The 19,489-nt window shown below is 43.0% G+C and overlaps 1 protein-coding gene across 2 annotated transcripts in view; it reads right to left on the bottom strand.

Moving 5' to 3' along the window:
• Nucleotides 1-19,489, bottom strand: part of samd11 (sterile alpha motif domain containing 11) — a 119,158-nt gene that overhangs the window by 31,757 nt on the left and 67,912 nt on the right. For both annotated transcript variants that reach the window (XM_061977131.1, XM_061977122.1), the window contains exon 5: nt 9,335-9,427. In XM_061977131.1, the coding sequence (XP_061833115.1) occupies nt 9,335-9,427 (93 nt within the window). The remainder of the gene's footprint in view (nt 1-9,334; nt 9,428-19,489) is intronic.

The following is a 19,489-nucleotide window of genomic DNA, read 5'->3' on the forward strand; positions in this document are numbered from 1 at the left end:
GGTCAATGACTAAGGCTGAAATATTTTCTCCTCTCACTTAGCTTGGCGTCTTTATAGCTCTTGCTGAAGCGTGACTTGCAATTCTCTTCCAAAACACTAAGGGTCAGTGTTTTCCTGAGTCAGCAACCGCAAATCTCATTGACCACCTATCGTAAGTTCCGGACTAAAAGCTACTACTTTTCCCCACACTTTGAAACATGGGCGTACTTTGCTGTGGCTAATTTATGGCTTTTTTGTAGCTAATATGCTAACAAGTTTATGAGTGTCTGTATTAGTATTACTAACTTAAAATGGCATTTTTGTATTGTTTCAGTATCACAAATTCCTCAGTAAATTCACCAAAACATAATTGTGGAGTTACTAAGTCTGTTTAGCTGATCAAAGAGCTACCTTCCAGAGCTAGTGGGTCCATGACGATTACCGCAATTTTCGGAGTATAAGTCGCACTGGAGAATAAGTCGCATTTTTGGGGGAAATGTATTTGATAAAACCCAACACCAAGAATAGACATATGAAAGGCAATTTAAAATAAATAAAGAATAGTGAACAACAGGCTGAATAAGTGTACGTTATATGAGGCATAAATAACCAACTGGTATGTTAACGTAACATATTATGGTAAGAGTCATTGAAATAACTATAACATATAGAACATGCTATACGTTTACCAAACAATCTGTCACTCCTAATCGCTAAATCCGATGGAATCTTATACGTCTAGTCTCTTACGTGAATGAGCTAAATAATATTATTTGATATTTTACGGTAATGTGTTAATAATTTCACACATAAGTCACTCCTGAGTATAAGTCGCACCCCCGGCCAAACTATGAAAAAAACGGCGACTTATAGTCCCAAAAATACGGTATGTCTGTTTTGTTTGATCAGCAATTTTACTGCCATGTGACAAGCACTGTTTGGAACCAATTAGGGTATGTAAATAAACATTTACAAATTACTTTGTGTGTAAATAACTCATTTCTCAATGTATATATCTGCGTCTTATAGTCCGGTGCGGCTAATATACGAAAAACATGTTTTGCTTCTAAAATGTAGTGGTTGTGGCTTATAGACTGGTGCGCTTTACAGTCCGGAAAATACGGTATACTGTATGTACAAAATAAAATTTGGGCTGTGGGACCCGTGAACGTGTCAAGGCAGTGGGCCGAGCATGTAAAAGAAAAACCCTGGAAATGATCTTCTAAATAAAAATCTACCCATCACAGCTCGGCGGTCTGCATTGTTACTGACTCAGAGCAATCATTTTTTGACCTGTTGTCGCTGCTTGATTAACTGAGCTGCTCGATCCATCAGTGCTTGCACCAATGGTCAACAACTTCCGTTCCCTACTTGACGGCATTTTACTTGAGTCCATTTATGCAAAACCAACCTTTTGTACCTGTTGGTACCTGTTTTTGTGTATTTGGAATCCCCTTTACTCTTAAAAATTTGAATCCAAACCAAACTTTGAGACTTTATGGACATATTTTACCGTGGTTATATCAGCAGAAATCTCCATATATGGTAAATGTTTATTGGAAGAGCGATGTGCGAGTCCGTCATTTTTATTTAGTTGTAGTCCAAAGTTGTAGTCACTAAGTTATTTCTTTCTCTCTCTCTTGTTGTGGCGCAGATTGGCTCTTACGTGCACGTGCATCCTCCACTGTTGCCATTTCTGATACAAAGTAGCGTAGAATTCTAACATATCTGTGGAGTCGTGGCAAAAGCGCTCAAAACAACGACATGGCTGATGACGTGGAGACACAGTCAAACGGGGCATGGTCTGGAGGAGGGCTCGGCCACGTACGTAGATAAGCCCACATAACGGCGCATTCTGAAGAGACAGTCAGAAAGCGGTTTGAAGTTGTTCTGTAAAACATAGTCTTTGCAAAGTTTTGACCAAAGAACCACATTACATTTTATGTCAACCACAAGGAAGTGCTCTATATGTAGCAAATGCGGTAGCTCAGTAAATCGGGCAGTGGCATGTACACATAGAGCAGTGGTTCTTAACCTGGGTTCGATCGAACCCTAGGGGTTCGGTAAGTCGGCCTCAGGGGTTCGGCGGAGGTCAAAACACACCCGACTCATCGTGTAGATAAAAACTTCTCCCTATCGGCGTATTACGGATACGGCAACAGCAGAAGTCACACTGATTTGAAGGTGTGTAATTTGTTGTGAGTTTAGACACTGTTGGTTTTGTTCTTTGAACAAAGTGATGTTCATGCACGGTTCATTTTGTGCACCAGTAAAAAAAACATGGTTTAGTGAAAAATAAAATTTAGTTTTTTTTCAAATTCAAGACAAAGTTATATGTTTTTGGTAACACTTTAGTAAGGGGAACATATTCGCCATTAATTAGTTGCTAATTAACATGCAAATTAGTAACATATTGGCTCTTAACTAGTCATTATTAAGTGCTTATTAATGCCTTATTCGGCATGGCCTTATTATAACCCTAACCCTCTAACCCTAACCTCAACCAAATAACGCTAAATTACAGTAAGTCTTTGTTACTTAGAAAATGTTCCCCATACTAAAGTGTTACCAAAAACATATAACTTTGTCTTGAATTAAAAAAAACAAAACATTTTATTTTTCACTAAAGAAGGGTTCAGTGAATGCGCATATGGAACAGGTGGGGTTCGGTACCTCCAACAAGGTTAAAGGGGAACATTATCACCAGACCTATGTAAGCGTCAATGTATACCTTGATGTTGCAGAAAAAAGACCATATATTTTTTTAACCGATTTCCGAACTCTAAATGGGTGAATTTTGGCGAATTAAACGCCTTTCTAATATTCGCTCTCGGAGCGATGACGTCACAACGTGGTGTCACATCGGGAAGTAATCCGCCATTTTCTCAAACACCGAGTCAAATCAGCTCTGTTATTTTCCGTTTTTTCGACTGTTTTCCGTACCTTGAAGACATCATGCCTCGTCGATGTGTTGTCGGCGGGTGTAACAACACGAACAGGGACGGATTCAAGTTGCACCAGTGGCCCAAAGATGCGAAAGTGGCAAGAAATTGGACGTTTGTTCCGCACACTTTACCGACGAAAGCTATGCTACGACAGAGATGGCAAGAATGTGTGGATATCCTGCGACACTCAAAGCAGATGCATTTCCAACGATAAAGTCAAAGAATTCAATTCAGGGACAAAGGACCTCGGTAGCACGGCAAGCAATGGCGGCAGTTTGTTCCCGCAGACGAGCGAGCTAAACCCCCTATCGACCCTAGCTTCCCTGGCCTGCTGACATCAACTCCAAAACTGGACAGATCAGCTTTCAGGAAAAGAGCGCGGATGAGGGTATGTCTACAGAATATATTAATTGATGAAAATTGGGCTGTCTGCACTCTCAAAGTGCATGTTGTTGCCAAATGTATTTCATATGCTGTAAACCTAGTTCATATTTGTTAGTTTCCTTTAATGCCAAACAAACACATACCAATCGTTGGTTAGAAGGCGATCGCCAAATTCGTTCTCGCTTTCTCCCGTGTCGCTGGCTGTCGTGTCGTTTTCGTCGGTTTCGCTTGCATACGGTTCAAACCGATATGGCTCAATAGCTTCAGTTTCTTCTTCAATTTCGTTTTCGCTACCTGCCTCCACACTACAACCATCCGTTTCAATACATTCGTAATCTGTTGAATCGCTTAAGCCGCTGAAATCCGAGTCTGAATCCGAGCTAATGTCGCTATAGCTTGCTGTTCTTTCCGCCATGTTTGTTTGTGTTGGCTTCACTATGTGACGTCACAGGAAAATGGACGGGTGGTTATAATAAGGCACTTTGAAGCTTTTTTTAGGGATATTGCGTGATGGGTAAAATTTTGAAAAAAACTTTGAAAAATATAATAAGCCACTGGAAACTGATTTTTAATGGTTTTAACCATTCTGAAATTGTGATAATGTTCCCCTTTAAGAACCACTGACATAGAGGTCCGTCGGAGGGGGAGTATCTAGTCGGCGTCAGTCACACAAGCTACGTGACATGAGAGTATATTTTAGCCCATTCAACATACTGTATTTCTAAGTCTTGCCGTGCCCTTATAATTTCGTTTTACTGGAGTGTCAATCAATAATCTTTCTCTAATTTTACAGACGTGTGCTCGTCACACCCCAAAGACCTGTAGAAGAGTTAGCTCACACAAATAAACACAATCAGTGCAGCTGTAAATCAAATGTTAACTTTGTTGACACAAATGACAGCACAGCAGGAGATGAAACATTTAACTAATACTTTCTTAAGTATTTAATTGTTTAAGATGTGGTGAAGACAAATCTACATCTGCTGACCTGTCTCCTCTCTCGTCAATAGAAACATGATCTAAGGTATTAAAAAATGGAAGGGCTATGGGGAAGTGGTTAGGAAGACAGAGGATAAAGATGAAGAAGAAGTATAGGGGGGCTATTTTTACCTTGCTCCTTCCTACTGAAACCTGAGCCTGGCCCTGGGCAGGCGAGCAGGAGTGGCACTGAGGAGCGGAGGTAGCGGTGGAGGAAGGGAACATCCAAGCGAGCAAGCATCTCCGTCTCCACCGCCAAAGCTTCCGCTAATCCTCCCAAGGTGCTCACGGCTTTAATGTGCGCGCGCGTGTGTGTGTGTGTGCGCGCAACTAGTCTGTGCTTGTCAAAAGTTTTCTCACTCTGTAAACACAGTGGGGGGGCTGACGACTTTGGTACAGAAAGAACAACAGACATCATTTACACAGCGGCATCCAATCTCACCGCCACTACCTCCATCTGCTCTCCTCTCAGTCCATTTCTCCAGATTCATTACTCATTAATGGATATACCCTGTCGCCACACCGGGAGGAGATACACTCACGCACACAGTACAGGTGCAGTGTTTGGGTGTGGACAGAAGGCACGGTTGTATGAAGTGAAATCTGCAAACTTAAGAGCCAACAGGTCAGCTAAAATGAATACAAAAGTGTTAATAGTAATGCAAATATTTTGTAATTACAGTGAAGAAAGAACATTTATAAAGTTGCTTCTTCCGCTAAAATAATAGCAAGAATTGGCCTCTAATAGGCTTGTTAACAGTGTGTGGGCTGCTCATGACTCCATTGTCCATATGTTAGCATCTATTAGCAGTCTATTTGCTCCAGTTAGCCATCTGTTTGCCGTATTTGTTAGCAGTGTTTTAGCCTCCGTTAGCCCTGTCTTTGTTAGCTTCTTCACTATTTTACTATTGTTTTTTAGTGCAATCTGTAAATACAATTACAGCTTTTTTCACCCTACAAAACATCCTTTCATCTATTTTCTACCGCTTGTCCCTTTCGGGGTCGCGGGGGGTGCTGGAGCCTATCTCAGCTGCATTCGGGCGGAAGGCGGCGTACACCCTGGACGAGTCATTTTACGGCCGATCATAACGTAACGTTGCAATTTATTAGCAACTTTCCCAGTGTGCCTAAATTATACTTTTTGTGACGACAAAGCCTCCCCTTTGCCTTAGAAAAATGTCAAGCTTGAATACACAAACAAGCACACAGACAAACAACCACTACACACACATATAAACACATGCATCTTTTAAAGGCTGAGATGGGCCCTAAAAGACACATAAGTGCTAGCTAGGTATGAGTCAAAGAATATGTCCCAGGAAATGTTACTGTTAGTCAAAGGTCAACATCTACAACTTTATCTTAACACACTGAATCACTAATTTCCTTATTATTTACCCTGCTATTGATGTGTCTATGTCTGATGTATAGTTTTACATGTTGGACGTACAGTAAGGTGCCCCGGGTGCCTGCTGCTGTATAATGCATCAGTCAGGAAGCCTGAAGGGAAAAGGCTGTTGGCGGCGGCGGGCGCCCAGTTTCACGCCACATAAGAGAACTATGAATAATAGAGGATGGCGACAGGACTGCTGTGCAAGAGAGGCGAAATGATGGTGTCAAAGTAGTCTTGACAGTCTTGCTTGTCATGTTGTGGGCTAATACAAACCCTGTTTCTATATGAGTTGGGAAATTGTGTTAGGTGTAAATATAAACGGAACACAATGATTTACAAATCCTTTTCAACCCATATTCAATTGAATGCACTACAAAGACAAGATATTTGATGTTCAAACTCATAAACTTTATTTTTTTTTGCAAATTATAATTAACTTAGAATTTCATGGCTGCAACACGTGCCAAAGTAGTTGGGAAAGGGCATGTTCACCACTGTGTTACATGGCCTTTCCTTTTAACAACACTCAGTAAACGTTTGGGAACTGAGGAGACACATTTTTTAAGCTTCTCAGGTGGAATTCTTTCCCATTCTTGCTTGATGTACAGCTTAAGTTGTTCAACAGTCCGGGGGTCTCCGTTGTGGTATTTTAGGCTTCATAATGCGCCACACATTTTCAATGGGAGAAAGGTCTGGACTACAGGCAGGCCAGTCTAGTACCCGCACTCTTTTACTATGAAGCCACGTTGATGTAACACGTGGCTTGACATTGTCTTGCTAAAATAAGCAGTGGCGTCCATGGTAACGTTGCTTGGATGGCAACGTATGTTGCTCCAAAACCTGTATGTACCTTTCAGCATTAATGGCGCCTTCACAGATGTGTAAGTTACCCATGTCTTGGGCACTAATACACCCCCATACCATCACAGATGCTGGCTTTTCAACTTTGCGCCTATAACAATCCGGATGGTTCTTTTCCTCTTTGGTCCGGCGGACAAGACGTCCACAGTTTCCAAAAACAATTTGGAATGTGTACTCGTCAGACCACAGAACACTTTTCCACTTTTTTCCATCTTAGATGAGCTCAGGCCCAGCAAAGCCGACGGCGTTTCTGGGTGTTGTTGATAAACGGTTTTCGCCTTTGAATAGGAGAGTTGTAACTTGCACTTACAGATGTAGCGACCAACTGTAGTTACTGACAGTGGGTTTCTGAAGTGTTCCTGAGCCCATGTGGTGATATCCTTTACACACTGATGTCGCTTGTTGATGCAGTACAGCCTGAGGGATCAAAGGTCACGAGCTTAGCTGCTTACGTGCAGTGATTTCTCCAGATTCTCGGAACCCTTTGATGATATTACAGACCGTAGATGGTGAAATCCCTAAATTCCTTGCAATAGCTGGTTGAGAAAGGTTTTTCTTAAGCTGTTCAACAATTTGCTCACGCATTTGTTGACAAAGTGGTGACCCTCGCCCCATCCTTGTTTGTGAATGACTGAGCATTTCATGGAATTTACTTTTATACCCAATCATGGCACCCACCTGTTCCCAATTTGCCTGTTCCCCTGTGGGATGTTCCAAATAAGTGTTTGATGAGCATTCCTCAACTTTATCAGTATTTATTGCCACCTTTCCCAACTTCTTTGTCACGTGTTGCTGGCATCAAATTCTAAAGTTAATGATTATTTGCAAAAAAAAAAAAGTTAATCAGTTTGAACATCAAATATGTTGTCTTTGTAGCATATTCAACTGAATATGGGTTGAAAATGATTTGCAAATCATTGTATTCCGTTTATATTTACATCTAACACAATTTCCCAACTCATATGGAAACGGGGTTTGTACAAATATAATAATGACGTCTATTTACTGTTTATACTATACTTATTAAAGATGCAATATGTCACCATCTCAAAATTCATTTTCATCATCGATTAGCGTTTTTCACCGATGGTTGTTTAAGAGAACAGGTTTAACAACCACTGTATTTTTTGGAACACAGGGCTCACTGGATTATAAAGCCCAATGCCGACGAGCAAGTCTATTCAGGTCTATTTTCATACAAAAGCCGCCTCAACCAGCTTTCTGATTGTCTCTTCAGGATTCGCAATTTTGTGGGGAGTCTTATTTCGACTGCGTCTTTTCCCCGTCATTTTTGTTGTACCTGTAGTTTTTAGCACTTCCAAAGCAGGTCTACTGACAGATTAAGTCAGAACTTTATGCTACTTTGTATTAGAAATGGCAACAGCTGAGGATGAATGCTCCACAACAAGAGGATAGAAAAAACAAAGGGCTTATTGACTACAGCGCGGGCTACAATGGCGGACACGTGCCATGTTTCGGGACTTATGCAGATCCCAAATACACCTCCGAAGGTACTGAAAGTGTTGGTTTTGCATAATATTGCAAAACAAAACGCCAGATATGTCTCCCCCTAATTGGTGCAATTTTGGGGTCCTTATACATACACTATAATAATACTCGTATATTGAAGCACAGTGCGTCTTACCAAACGTTGTACTAAAATATTTTGACAGATATTTGGGCACTGTATGTAATGTTCTATATTCTGAATGAAACATAACAATTTTGGTGTTTACGGGTCATTTATTGAACAAGCGTCAACTTGCCGTCCACAAGTATCTTTTATGTGTAACTGCCATCTACTGGTCACAATATTACAACATGTACCAAATAAAATTGCTTCAATGTCGGTACAACCAGAATTAATACATACATTGTACCAGGGCGGAGAACAGATTTGGCCAGGTCGGGGAACTTTATTGAGCAGGTAAATCTACTGTTAATATGTTGATTACTGTACTTTTATTTAAAATTACTTGAATGTTGAAAATGTAAGCAGAAAAGTTTTCATCTTGTTAATTCAACCCTAAAAGTTTGTTGCACTTTATTCAAATAAGATGCGACTGTATTGGCCATGAATTGTTGTTTAGTTGCTTGTTTGTTTCCATAATTCATTCATACCTACTAGTCCCTTTACAAGAAATAACAACAATATAGAAAACTTAACCTGCAGTGTCCAGTATTTAAATCACAGTAACACTGCTTGTTTTTTTTTTTTTTTGCTAAAAAGAATCGATTTCAACTCACTAATTTGTTTCGGATTGTATCGTTCTACAATAGTAATACCGTCCCTGACTCTTATTGGCAACCACAAATTCTGAATCAAATCAAATTGTTGTTAAAAGAATCAGTACACCTCTACTTTATATACAAATTGTAAAATGTAGAAAGTGAATGCAGTGGTGTGCGCTGGGCTGCCAAGCGAGAATGTTTGTCCATTCAGTTTCTCGTATTTATCAAAAATAATCAGTCCACTGTAGTTACTTCGGTTTGTTGCAGTTGGTTTGTACATTTTTTTTTGCTCTGATCCTCAGGATTTGCTGCATTCAGTTTTTTTCATGCAGAAGGCATTTAATGTTTAATTGTTAAGAGAAAAATGATGAATCACCTATTGTGCTTGCAAAACTGGATTTCCTCAGCAAATGTGTTTAATGATATTACTGTAAACCCAGCTCCGAGCAGCTGCTATAACAATACTCCCACAATAAGCCTGCCTCTTAGTTCTACCGCAAAGTAAAAGACAATTTTCATAATGTGCACAAGGCAAAAGGCAAATGCAATGCTTGGCTCTTACCTTTGGGTGATACACTACGGGACTTTTTACTGTCGGAAGGCGAGTCGCTGCTGCTGTTGGGAGAGAAGCTTCTCCTCTTGCCTAGAAGGTCATCTGGAGACATGCAAACACATAAAGAGCAGTCTGTTAAAAGAAAGAAGAACAAAATGGATATCACCACTCTGCAAGTTAAAGTTAAAGTACCAATGATTGTCACACACACACTAGGTGTGGCGAAATTATTGTCTGCATTTGACCCATCACCCTTGATTAACCCAGGGGAGCAGTGGGCAGCAGTGGGCAGCAGTGGGCAGCAGCAGTTGCCGCGCCCGTGTGTCTTGCAAATGAATGTGTGTGTGATGGTAGAGGGTGGGAGTAAACAAAAAGTGATAGTTGGAGAGACTACTAGTGAAGCAAACCAGGAGACGTGCTTTTCTGTCACATGACATATCTGCTCGTCTCACTCACTCTGTTTGTGTTTGACAACAGGAGTGGCTGCGTCTCTCCAATGTCTCTTCCAACAAGCTGTCCTCCAGTCTTATCACACTTCTTCCACTAGTCTTTCTCCTGTTTTTCCAGATGTCGACATTAAAGCCTCTGACTCTGAGCTACTTTTCAGTTTACACCAGGGGTGTCCAAACCTTTTCCACTGAAGGCCGCATACTGAAAATGAAAGCATGCGGGGCCCATTTGTTTTTGTTTTTTCATTTTCAAGACCAATACAATATATATTGTAACCATTAGGGCTTCCCTCAAGCCCCCGCCCCTACTTTTTTACTTTTAGCACTAAAACATCTATGGCTTTGACTTCTGACCTATCTGTTGACATAAAGTTTTAATTATGTTTAAGTGTTATGCCCAGAAAGAAAAAAGAAAAAAAAAAACACAAAATATGCGACATATTCCCCCAAAATATGTTCAAAGTGAAATATTTGATGTGAAGTAATTGGAACCAGAATAGGTAAATAATTCATAATGACAGTTTAAAAAAAAATCATCCGACTAAAGGTCTCAGGGTTCTAAAAGACCCCGACTCATAAAAGTGTGAAAAAAACTTATATATCAATAAATAGTATTTTTACTTACGCTTGAATCTCTGGAACAGGGGTTTCCAAATATTTTGACTTGGGGTTGGTGGGCAAAATAAATTAGCTTGGATCAACTTCAGATCCATCCGTTGATTATTAGTTTTTATTTTATTTTTTAGCAATGCCAGTTGCTGCATGGTATCTTTGTGTTATTAGTGTCAATATTGCAACATTTCCTCCTTACATTACACATGTTTGCTCCTTTATTCCACTTGTAATGTTTTTTTTTTTTTAATATTATTTTTTTAAATGTGTCGCGGGTCTTGAAAAAATTAGCTGCGGGCTGCGAATGGCCCCTGGCCTTCACTTTGGACACCAGTGGTCTACACAATTTTTCTTAATTTTTATCCAAATCAAAAACACCACTCGCCCCTTCTTCACTCTGACTTGAGTTCCTCCCATTAACACACGCACGCACACACTCCCTCATCTTGTGCACAACGACGGCACCTCGTACCAATGCCTTCTCCTCCTCCTCCTCTCTCATCCCTCTCTTCCTTCCAGCCTCGTCACCTCGCCTCCTACCCCACAAACACACCCCGAATCAATCCAGGCATAATCAGGGAGGGAGGAGATGCAGAGTGTGTCGCAGGAACGGAAAAGACGTTTGTCATGTTTCTTTCTGTCTGTTTCTAAGTCGCGCACTTTGGTGTTGTCTGAATCCTCGATACTTCTCAGCAGGTATTTTGAGGGATGGGGAAGAGTATATTTCTGCAGCTCTCTAAAGTTGTTTTTATCATTTGTGTATGACAAACAGCAAACAATATATGCGTTTTGACTCTCTGACCACATGCAAACTGCAATTTTGCAGTAAGACTGACAATTTTGGTTTGACTTTTTCTTTGTTATCTTCATATTCAGCTGTGCTATTCAAGAGATCAGTCCACCTTTCCTCATCTGTTATTATCCCAAACAACCTTCTTCAGCCTTCCCATTGGCTACAGTGCTGACCGAGTGCCACCTGTTGCTTTGTTGTGTTTGGATTGTTTTGAAATGGATGCACATGGACACGCCTAAACCTTTGTTCTTCCTCCTCTGCAACAAGACCCTCAGATGCGTACGGTGAGAGAGATTTAAGGAGGACTCTGAGGATTTTGTTTGGCAGGCTGAAGGAGCCCTGGTGATGATGAGAGGCCGAGCGAGCGAGCTCGGAGGGGAGACAGGGAGGAGCTTCTTTAATGATCCGCTGTTAGATGTCGCCTCTCAGTTCCTGAGGAGATGCACAACCATTACCACCCTAAAAACGCTAATGAAGAAGAAAAGACAACTTTCTCAATTAAATTCCTTTAAAAAAAAATATTTACAAGCAAATACTTTGCGGTCTATCCACTAGTCCTAAAGAGAAAATCGCTAATAACTCAACCTAGCAAACATGCACATAGCATGCGTACACCCACGCCCAGAGACGCTCATGATCAAGCGCGCGCGCGCACACACTTAAGTTGTCTCTTCAGCTGACCTCGCTAAAGACACTGCGTCTCCTGAGCGGGTGCCCGAGGGCCAGAGATTTGAAGGCGGCAAGCTTTTAAAGCCAATTAAATGGGGCTTCTTAAAGCGATGAAGCTCCTTTTTAATGCCCAGCCCTGAGCTCTGCTAGCGTCTGTGCTATAGTCTTGTACCAACTAGGGGCGACTTACAGTCATGTTCGCTTCCCAGGGCTCTTCATGATCACGTGCTTGATATACTGTATGTTCTGAGGGGCATTTATTATTATTTGTGCTGTCATTTTACATGTAAAAGCACTAACCTGAGCAGCAGCGACTACTGCATTTAGCAATATTGCATATGTTGATATAGCACTACAATGCAATGGTGTACATCCCACTCCCTATCTCGAGTACAATTCAGAAAGACAATGTTTTTTTTTTTGCATGTATGTACCGTGTACCTCAACCTCAACTTACTAGCACAGTGCAATCCACAGCCAAGCTCGTAACTCATAATACAGTATCAAAAAGCAGCCTCGCTCATTAAAATGAATTAAAATCAATTTAATCTGTGCTTGGCCCTCTCAAAACAGCACCACTAGCTGTTAACGCCTTTCAAGAAGAAAAAATAATTTTAAACTAAGATATTGTTTAAAAAATAATACTGTACAATAGTATCCATCCATCTTCTTCCGCTTATCCGAGGTCGGGTCGCGGGGCCAGCAGCCTAAGCAGGGAAGCCTAGACTTCCCCCTCCCGGCCATTCGGGAGAGATAGTCTTCCCAATGTGTCCTGGGTCTTCCCCGTGGCCTCCTACCGGTCGGACGTGCCCGAAACGCCTCCCTAGGGAGGCGTTCCGGTGGCATCCTGACCAGATGCCCGAACCACCTCATCTGGCTCCTCTCGATGTGGAGAAGCAGCGGCTTTACTTACCCCATACTCTCTGAGCACTCCCCACAGAACTTCCCGAGGTACACGGTCAAATGCCTTCTCCAAGTCCACAAACTCCCATGCACCATCAAGGACCCTGCCGAGAGTATAAAGCTGGTCCACAGTTCCACGACCGGGACGAAAACCACACTGTTCCTCCTGAATCCGAGGTTCGACTATCCACGGTAGCCTCCTCTCCAGTACACCTGAATAGACCTTACCGGGAAGGCTGAGGAGTGTGATCCCACGATAGTTGGAACACACCCTCCGGTTCTCCTTCTTAGAGAGAGGAACCACCACCCCGGTCTGCCAATCCATAGGTACCGCCCCCGATGTCCACGCGATGTTGCAGAGTCTTGTCAACCAAGACAGCCCCAGAGCATCCAGAGCCTTAAGGAACTCCGGGCGGATCTCATCGCGTGGCCTTGCCACCGAGGAGCTTTTTAACTACCTCTGCAACCTCAGCCCCAGAAATAGGAGAGCCTACCACAGATTCCCCAGGCACTGCTTCCTCATAGGAAGACGTGTTGGTAGGATTGAGGAGGTCTTCGAAGTATTCCCTCCACCGATCCACAACATCCGCAGTCGAGGTCAGCAGAACACCATCCCCACCATACACGGTGTTGACATTGCACTGCTTCCCCTTCCTGAGGCGGCGGATGGTGGTCCAGAATCGCTACTAAGCCGTCTGGAAGTCGTTTTCCATGGCTTCCCCGAACTCCTCCCATGTCCGAGTTTTTGCCTCCGCAACCGCTGAAGCCGCACACCGCTTGGCCTGTCGGTACCTGTCTGCTGCCTCCGGAGTCCTATGAGCCAAAAGAGCCCGATAGGACTCTTTCTTCAGCTTGACGGCATTCTAGGATTACCGCCACGACAGGCACCAACCATCTTGCGCCACAGCTCCAATCGGCCGCCTCGACAATAGAGGTACGGAACATCGTCCACTCGGATCCAATGTCCAGCGCCTCCCTCGTGACATGTTCAAAGTTCTTCCGGAGGCGGGAACTCTCTCTGACAGGAGACTCTGCTAGGCGTTCCCAGAAAACCCTCACAATGTGTTTTGGCCTGCCAGGTCTGTCCAGCATCCTCCCCCACGCAGCCAATTCACCACCAGGTGGTGATCGGTGGAAAGCTCCGCCCCACTCTTCACCTGAGTGTCCAAAACATGATCATGAAACTGCGGCCTAGGGTGTAATGTACAAAAGTAATAAAGCCAATTACAGTACAGTAGTTTATAAACGTAACAGCGTAGATAGATATCGAAAATCGTCGTGTCCAGCACTCCCGTGAACTCATCACCTGTGTTTTGTAACAGAGTAATAATAATGATGTGGGGTTACCCACATATGCGGTCCTCTCCAAGGTTTCTCATAGTCATTCACATCGACGTCCCACTGGGGTGAGTTTTTCCTTGCCCTTATGTGGGCTCTGTACCGAGGATGTCGTTGTGGCTTGTGCAGCCCTTTGAGACACTTGTGATTTAGGGCTATATAAATAAACATTGATTGATTGATGATTGATGTAAGGCGGGGTCTCTTCAACTGAATGACACCATACTGGTCACTGACTTCAGTTCAAAACTTGCAGCAAATTCCTAAAAACAAAAGAGTGCTACTGTTGTGTAGAGGAACTTGGACCATTGTAAACACATGGACCGATCCTTGCATTGACTTTTTAACCTTGCTTGCAAACATAGAACACTGGGGTCCAAACTTGTGATTTACATAACTGAGGTGTACCTCAAGGCACCCTTTTAAGTCCTCTCCTTTTTTGGCAGTTACATATTTTTGGAAATAATGTGATTTTTGTAACTAAAGTGTTGCTGTAGTCTACGTCTGTAGCTTGCAGTCCGTATTCATTTGTTCAACTTCTTTAGTTGTACTACTAGTGTTCCTCAAGGTTCCATTTTAGGTTCTCTCTTTTTCATCATTTGTGCTATTCAACTGGTGGTCCCAGAGTTCACATTTTTGGAGTAGATTCTAAAAAACACCGGAGTGCTGTCTTAGTGATGATCTTTGGCTAGCTTTTTTTCTAAAGCTCCTTAACAGCAGATCACACAAATGTCTATTTTAGAGGACGCTGGTTCTCCAGAATATACAAAATAAGACTAATAGTCTGGCCCCTCGGGTCCTTAGTTTCCATGAAATTGTGCCCCCCGAAACAATTTAGTTGATCCCTGATCCAAAGCATTTACCTCTTCCAGCAGATTGAAAAGGACTTCGAAATAATTTTTAGTTTGTTCTGATTGGCATCTTCCCATCCCGTTAAAGCCAAGACATACAACAAGCCACGTTACTGAAGAGAGAAGGCTGGTCAATAAGGCTTGGATAGCAGAAAGTAATGGCATTAAAAAAGAGGCCACTCCTAGTTATGTCATCTCCCACAATCCGTGTGGTGGTTGAGATGAGTGGACGCTTTTCACGCAATGTGCTGGGAGTGTTACTCGGCAGCAGTGAGAGGGGCGAGGACATTGCCAGTTCATGGCACAGCAGAGCAGCAGAGACCCCGCTACACCCTCAACAGCTTCAGTATTGATATTATCGATACATTTAAGTTTTTTGTTGCAGATTTTAAAACATCTATTTTTTTTCTCCTCTTGCTCAGGTATACTTTTTGCATTTAACAGCGTCCGTAGCTTGCACCCTCCCCCTCATTTCCTTAGCAAAAACTTACACACCCACCAAGACATTGCTAACGCTAACGAAAACGAGATGTTTGTTCCATAGAAAACAGTCGCCAAGATGTGTGAATAAAAAAGCCTGCGTTTATCAACTTACTGAAACTAGTCCTTTCAGTGTTATACTTAATTATTTATTTGCATACAATGTATAATACTACATTTTTATCTACAGAAGTATTTTATTCTTGACAGATGTTTTAAGTTTGCACTTTATTGATCTCAATGTTGGAGATTAATATGTATTTGCATGCAATGTGCAATGCTACATTTTTGTTAACATCCATCCATCCCAATCATTTCCTACCGCTTGTCCCTTTCGGGGTCGCGGGGGGTGCTGGAGCTTATCTCAGCTGCATTCGGGCAGAAGGCGGGGTACACCCTGGACAAGTCGCCACCTCATCGCAGGGCCAACAGAGAGAGACAGACAACATTCACACACTAGGGCCAATTTAGTGTTGCCAATCAACCTATCCCCATAAACAAAAGTATTTTATTCAAGACAGAAATATTGCTTCCGAGAGGAAACTCTTAATTTAGTTCTTTGAAAATGATTCCATCAAAAGTAAAATGTATATCTGGTCTAAAAATAACATTATTCAGATTATAATTTTACTAAGAGTAAGATGTAGTGTATCCAGTAGCATTACAAATTACTAGTTTTTGATCAAATCAAATAAAAATTTACTACTTTAAAAAGTAGGGGAAAATTTGTCCATCCATCCATCCATCTTCTTCCGCTTATCCGAGGTCGGGTCGCGGGGGCAGCAGCCTAAGCAGGGAAGCCCAGACTTCCCTCTCCCCAGCCACTTCGTCCAGCTCTTCCTGTGGGACCCCGAGGCGTTCCCAGGCCAGCCGGGAGACATAGTCTTCCCAACGTGTCCTGGGTCTTCCCCGCGGCCTCCTACCGGTCGGACGTGCCCTAAACACCTCCCTAGGGAGGCGTTCGGGTGGCATCCTGACCAGATGCCCGAACCACCTCATCTGGCTCCTCTCGATGTGGAGGAGCAGCGGCTTTACTTTGAGCTCCTCCCGGATGGCAGAGCTTCTCACCCTATCTCTAAGGGAGAGCCCCGCCATCCGGCGGAGGAAAGTCATTTCAGCCGCTTGTACCCGTGATCTTGTCCTTTCGGTCATAACCCAAAGCTCATGACCATAGGTGAGGATGGGAACGTAGATCGACCGGTAAATTGGGAAAATTTGTAAATCAGAAATTTAATTTTTTGCCATCTCACCCAGGCCTACTGGTGGAGGGGCAGGCCTTAGCAGCAAGAGAATATAGACTGGAAGGTCTTGGAGGCTGGACCGTAAAACAAGGTTATTGAAATTTCTAGCAAGTTAGGCCGGATGTTTAGGGGCGTTAGTAAACTAAATCTTAACTTAAATTATGCTTGCAATTTAAAGCATAACAAAAAGCAGCGAGACACCTTGTATCTCAAAACATTCGTAAGTTTACGTACTTCGGTACTACTTTTTAGTACACCTTTGTTAGCAACCAGAGTGGAATGGTGCAGAAGCTCAAACACATTCTATCCGTAATAAACAGCAACATGTCAAGACGAAATACGACAAACTATAGAGTTCCTCCCTTTGTTTACCGTGTCCCACTATTTACGCTGACACAGCTATCATCATTTTTCCTGAACTTCCTCGAGCAAACTTGCAAGCCAGTTTACTAATTGTGCAATAGTGAGCTGAATTTACTTTGATATTAGTAACTAAGTTACTAATACAAAACAAAGTTATTTTTAATAGTGCTTCGTTTTGTCTCTGTGTAGAAGCATTGAGTTGTGGCTGTGATATAGCCAGCAGAAAGACAATCCCATAAGAGGTCAAGTTGAACACAGCATTTTGTAGCCTCTTCCACCTTGCAAGTTGACCTCCTTTATATCTGCAATTCATCCCACTGAGGAAAGAGATCGACGAGAGAAGAGGAGCAGATAAAGACAACGGAAACAGCGGGACCCGAACCATTCTTTCATGTGACACCGTCAGGGCAGGCCATCAAGCAAGGCAGCAATCCTCTCTCTCTCTAGTCTGATTTCCTCTCCTTCCTCCAACTTTAGTCCTCCTCCTCTCCTCTCTCCATCCCAGGAAGCGTGGTGACAGCTCAGACAGCCAGACTCCTTAATTCCTCTCTTACTCCGTTAATCTGTCATCTTTATCAGGCCAGCGAGGGGGAGGTGGGCGGTGGGGGCCGCGTGAGGAAAGGCGGGGTGACAGGCGGGGACGAGGGGTGGGCCGCCAGCCGCAGCCCCCCAATCAATCTCCACATTACAGCTGACAGAATGGTGCTAATAACTTATTGATCCCCCCCTCCGTGCGCCGGGGCCTCCGCCGGCCCTGAAAGCCCTGCCATTGATTGGCTTACGGGCCGATGCAGCTGGGAGGGGAAGGGGAACGGTGGGTGATGGAGATGTGGTGGGGGGGGGGGGATCATGTGTTCGTGTCGAGGGAGGATGTGCGGCTGCCAACATGCACACAAAGTCCTCACAGTTATACAGCTGGGCGCGCCGCTCGTCGGTCTTTCATTCGGCGGGGGACGGAGGAAATTAAGAGAAGTGGAACGAGAAGTAAGGAGCTCAAGAAGAATTATGGGGCGCATGAGGACAAAATGTGTCGCTAACCGCTAGAAGTCATCTGGTGCACAGGTGGCTCGTGCACCAGTCGAAGTTTCCAGAAGCCGTGACTTAGCTCATTTAGATAAGTGAAGCGCCGTGATAAACGCTGATAGTTACGGAGGAGATGCTAACAAGTCATTATTTCAACTCTGTTGGTAGCCAGATTCAATTATTCTCTGATTTTAAGTGGGCCCACACAATTTATATGACGAGTTGTTTTAAAAAATGCAAACAAGGCACATTTTTCAAAGTGATTTTTCAGGCCTAAATGCAACTTTGATCTGTAAAAGGAAACTTAACGCAACTGACAATCGAAATGTGTTCTTTGTCTACTCAGTGGCCTAGTGGTTAGAGTGTCCGTCCTGAGATCGGTAGGTTGGGAGTTCAAATCCCGGCCGAGTCATACCAAAGACTATAAAAATGGGACCCATTACCTCCCTGCTTGGCACTCAGCATCAAGGGTTGGAATTGGGGGTTAAATCACCAAAATGATTCCCGGGCGCAGCCACCGCTGCTGCCCACTGCTCCCCTCACCTCCCAGGGGGTGATCAAGGGTGATGGGTCAAATGCAGAGAATAATTTCGCCACACCTAGTGTGTGTGTGACAATCATTGGTACTTTAACTTTTAACTTTAACTTTTTAAGCTTTTAAAGCAGGGCTACTCAACTGACGGTTCGGATGTGGGGGCTGGGGGGGCGCAAATACAGCCCGGGAATGGCCCGGGTTCAGTTCAAAACTCGGGAGGGACTTGGAAGTTAAAGACAATGGAATATAATAAAAATATTAGAGTTCTCCCGTTGTACAGAGGAATTTAGAGCAGTGCAAACAATGCATTGACATTCCAATTGCCAGCTTGCACTGCAGTGGACACGAGTCATACCAAAGACTATAAAAATGGGACCCATTACTTTCCTGCTTGGCACTCAGCATCAAGGATTGGAATTGGGGGTTAAATCCCCAAAAATGATTCCCGGGCGAGGCCACCGCTGCTGCCCACTGCTCCCCTCACCTCCCAGGGGGTGATCAAGGGTGATGGGTCAAATGCAGAGGACAAATTTCACCACACCTATTGTGTGTGTGACAATCATTGGTACTTTAACTTTAACTTTAACTTTGTATTCTGCAAAACACAACTTTTTTTCTGAAATTTGTAACTCACATATTATTATTATATATATATATATTTTTAAAGGCGAGAAAAACAATTTGACTTCTGAGAACGCTGGTTTTTAAAATGAAAATATTGGTGAGGGATAGGGATGTCCGATAATGGCTTTTTGCCGATATCCGATATTCCGATATTGTCCAACTCTTTAATTACCGATACCGATATCAACCGATACCGATATCAACCGATACTGATATTTACAGTCGTGGAATTAACACATTATTATGCCTAATTTGGATAACCAGGTATGGTGAAGATAAGGTC

Source organism: Nerophis lumbriciformis, linkage group LG01, assembly GCF_033978685.3.
Source record: "Nerophis lumbriciformis linkage group LG01, RoL_Nlum_v2.1, whole genome shotgun sequence".
Lineage (NCBI taxonomy): Eukaryota > Metazoa > Chordata > Actinopteri > Syngnathiformes > Syngnathidae > Nerophis > Nerophis lumbriciformis.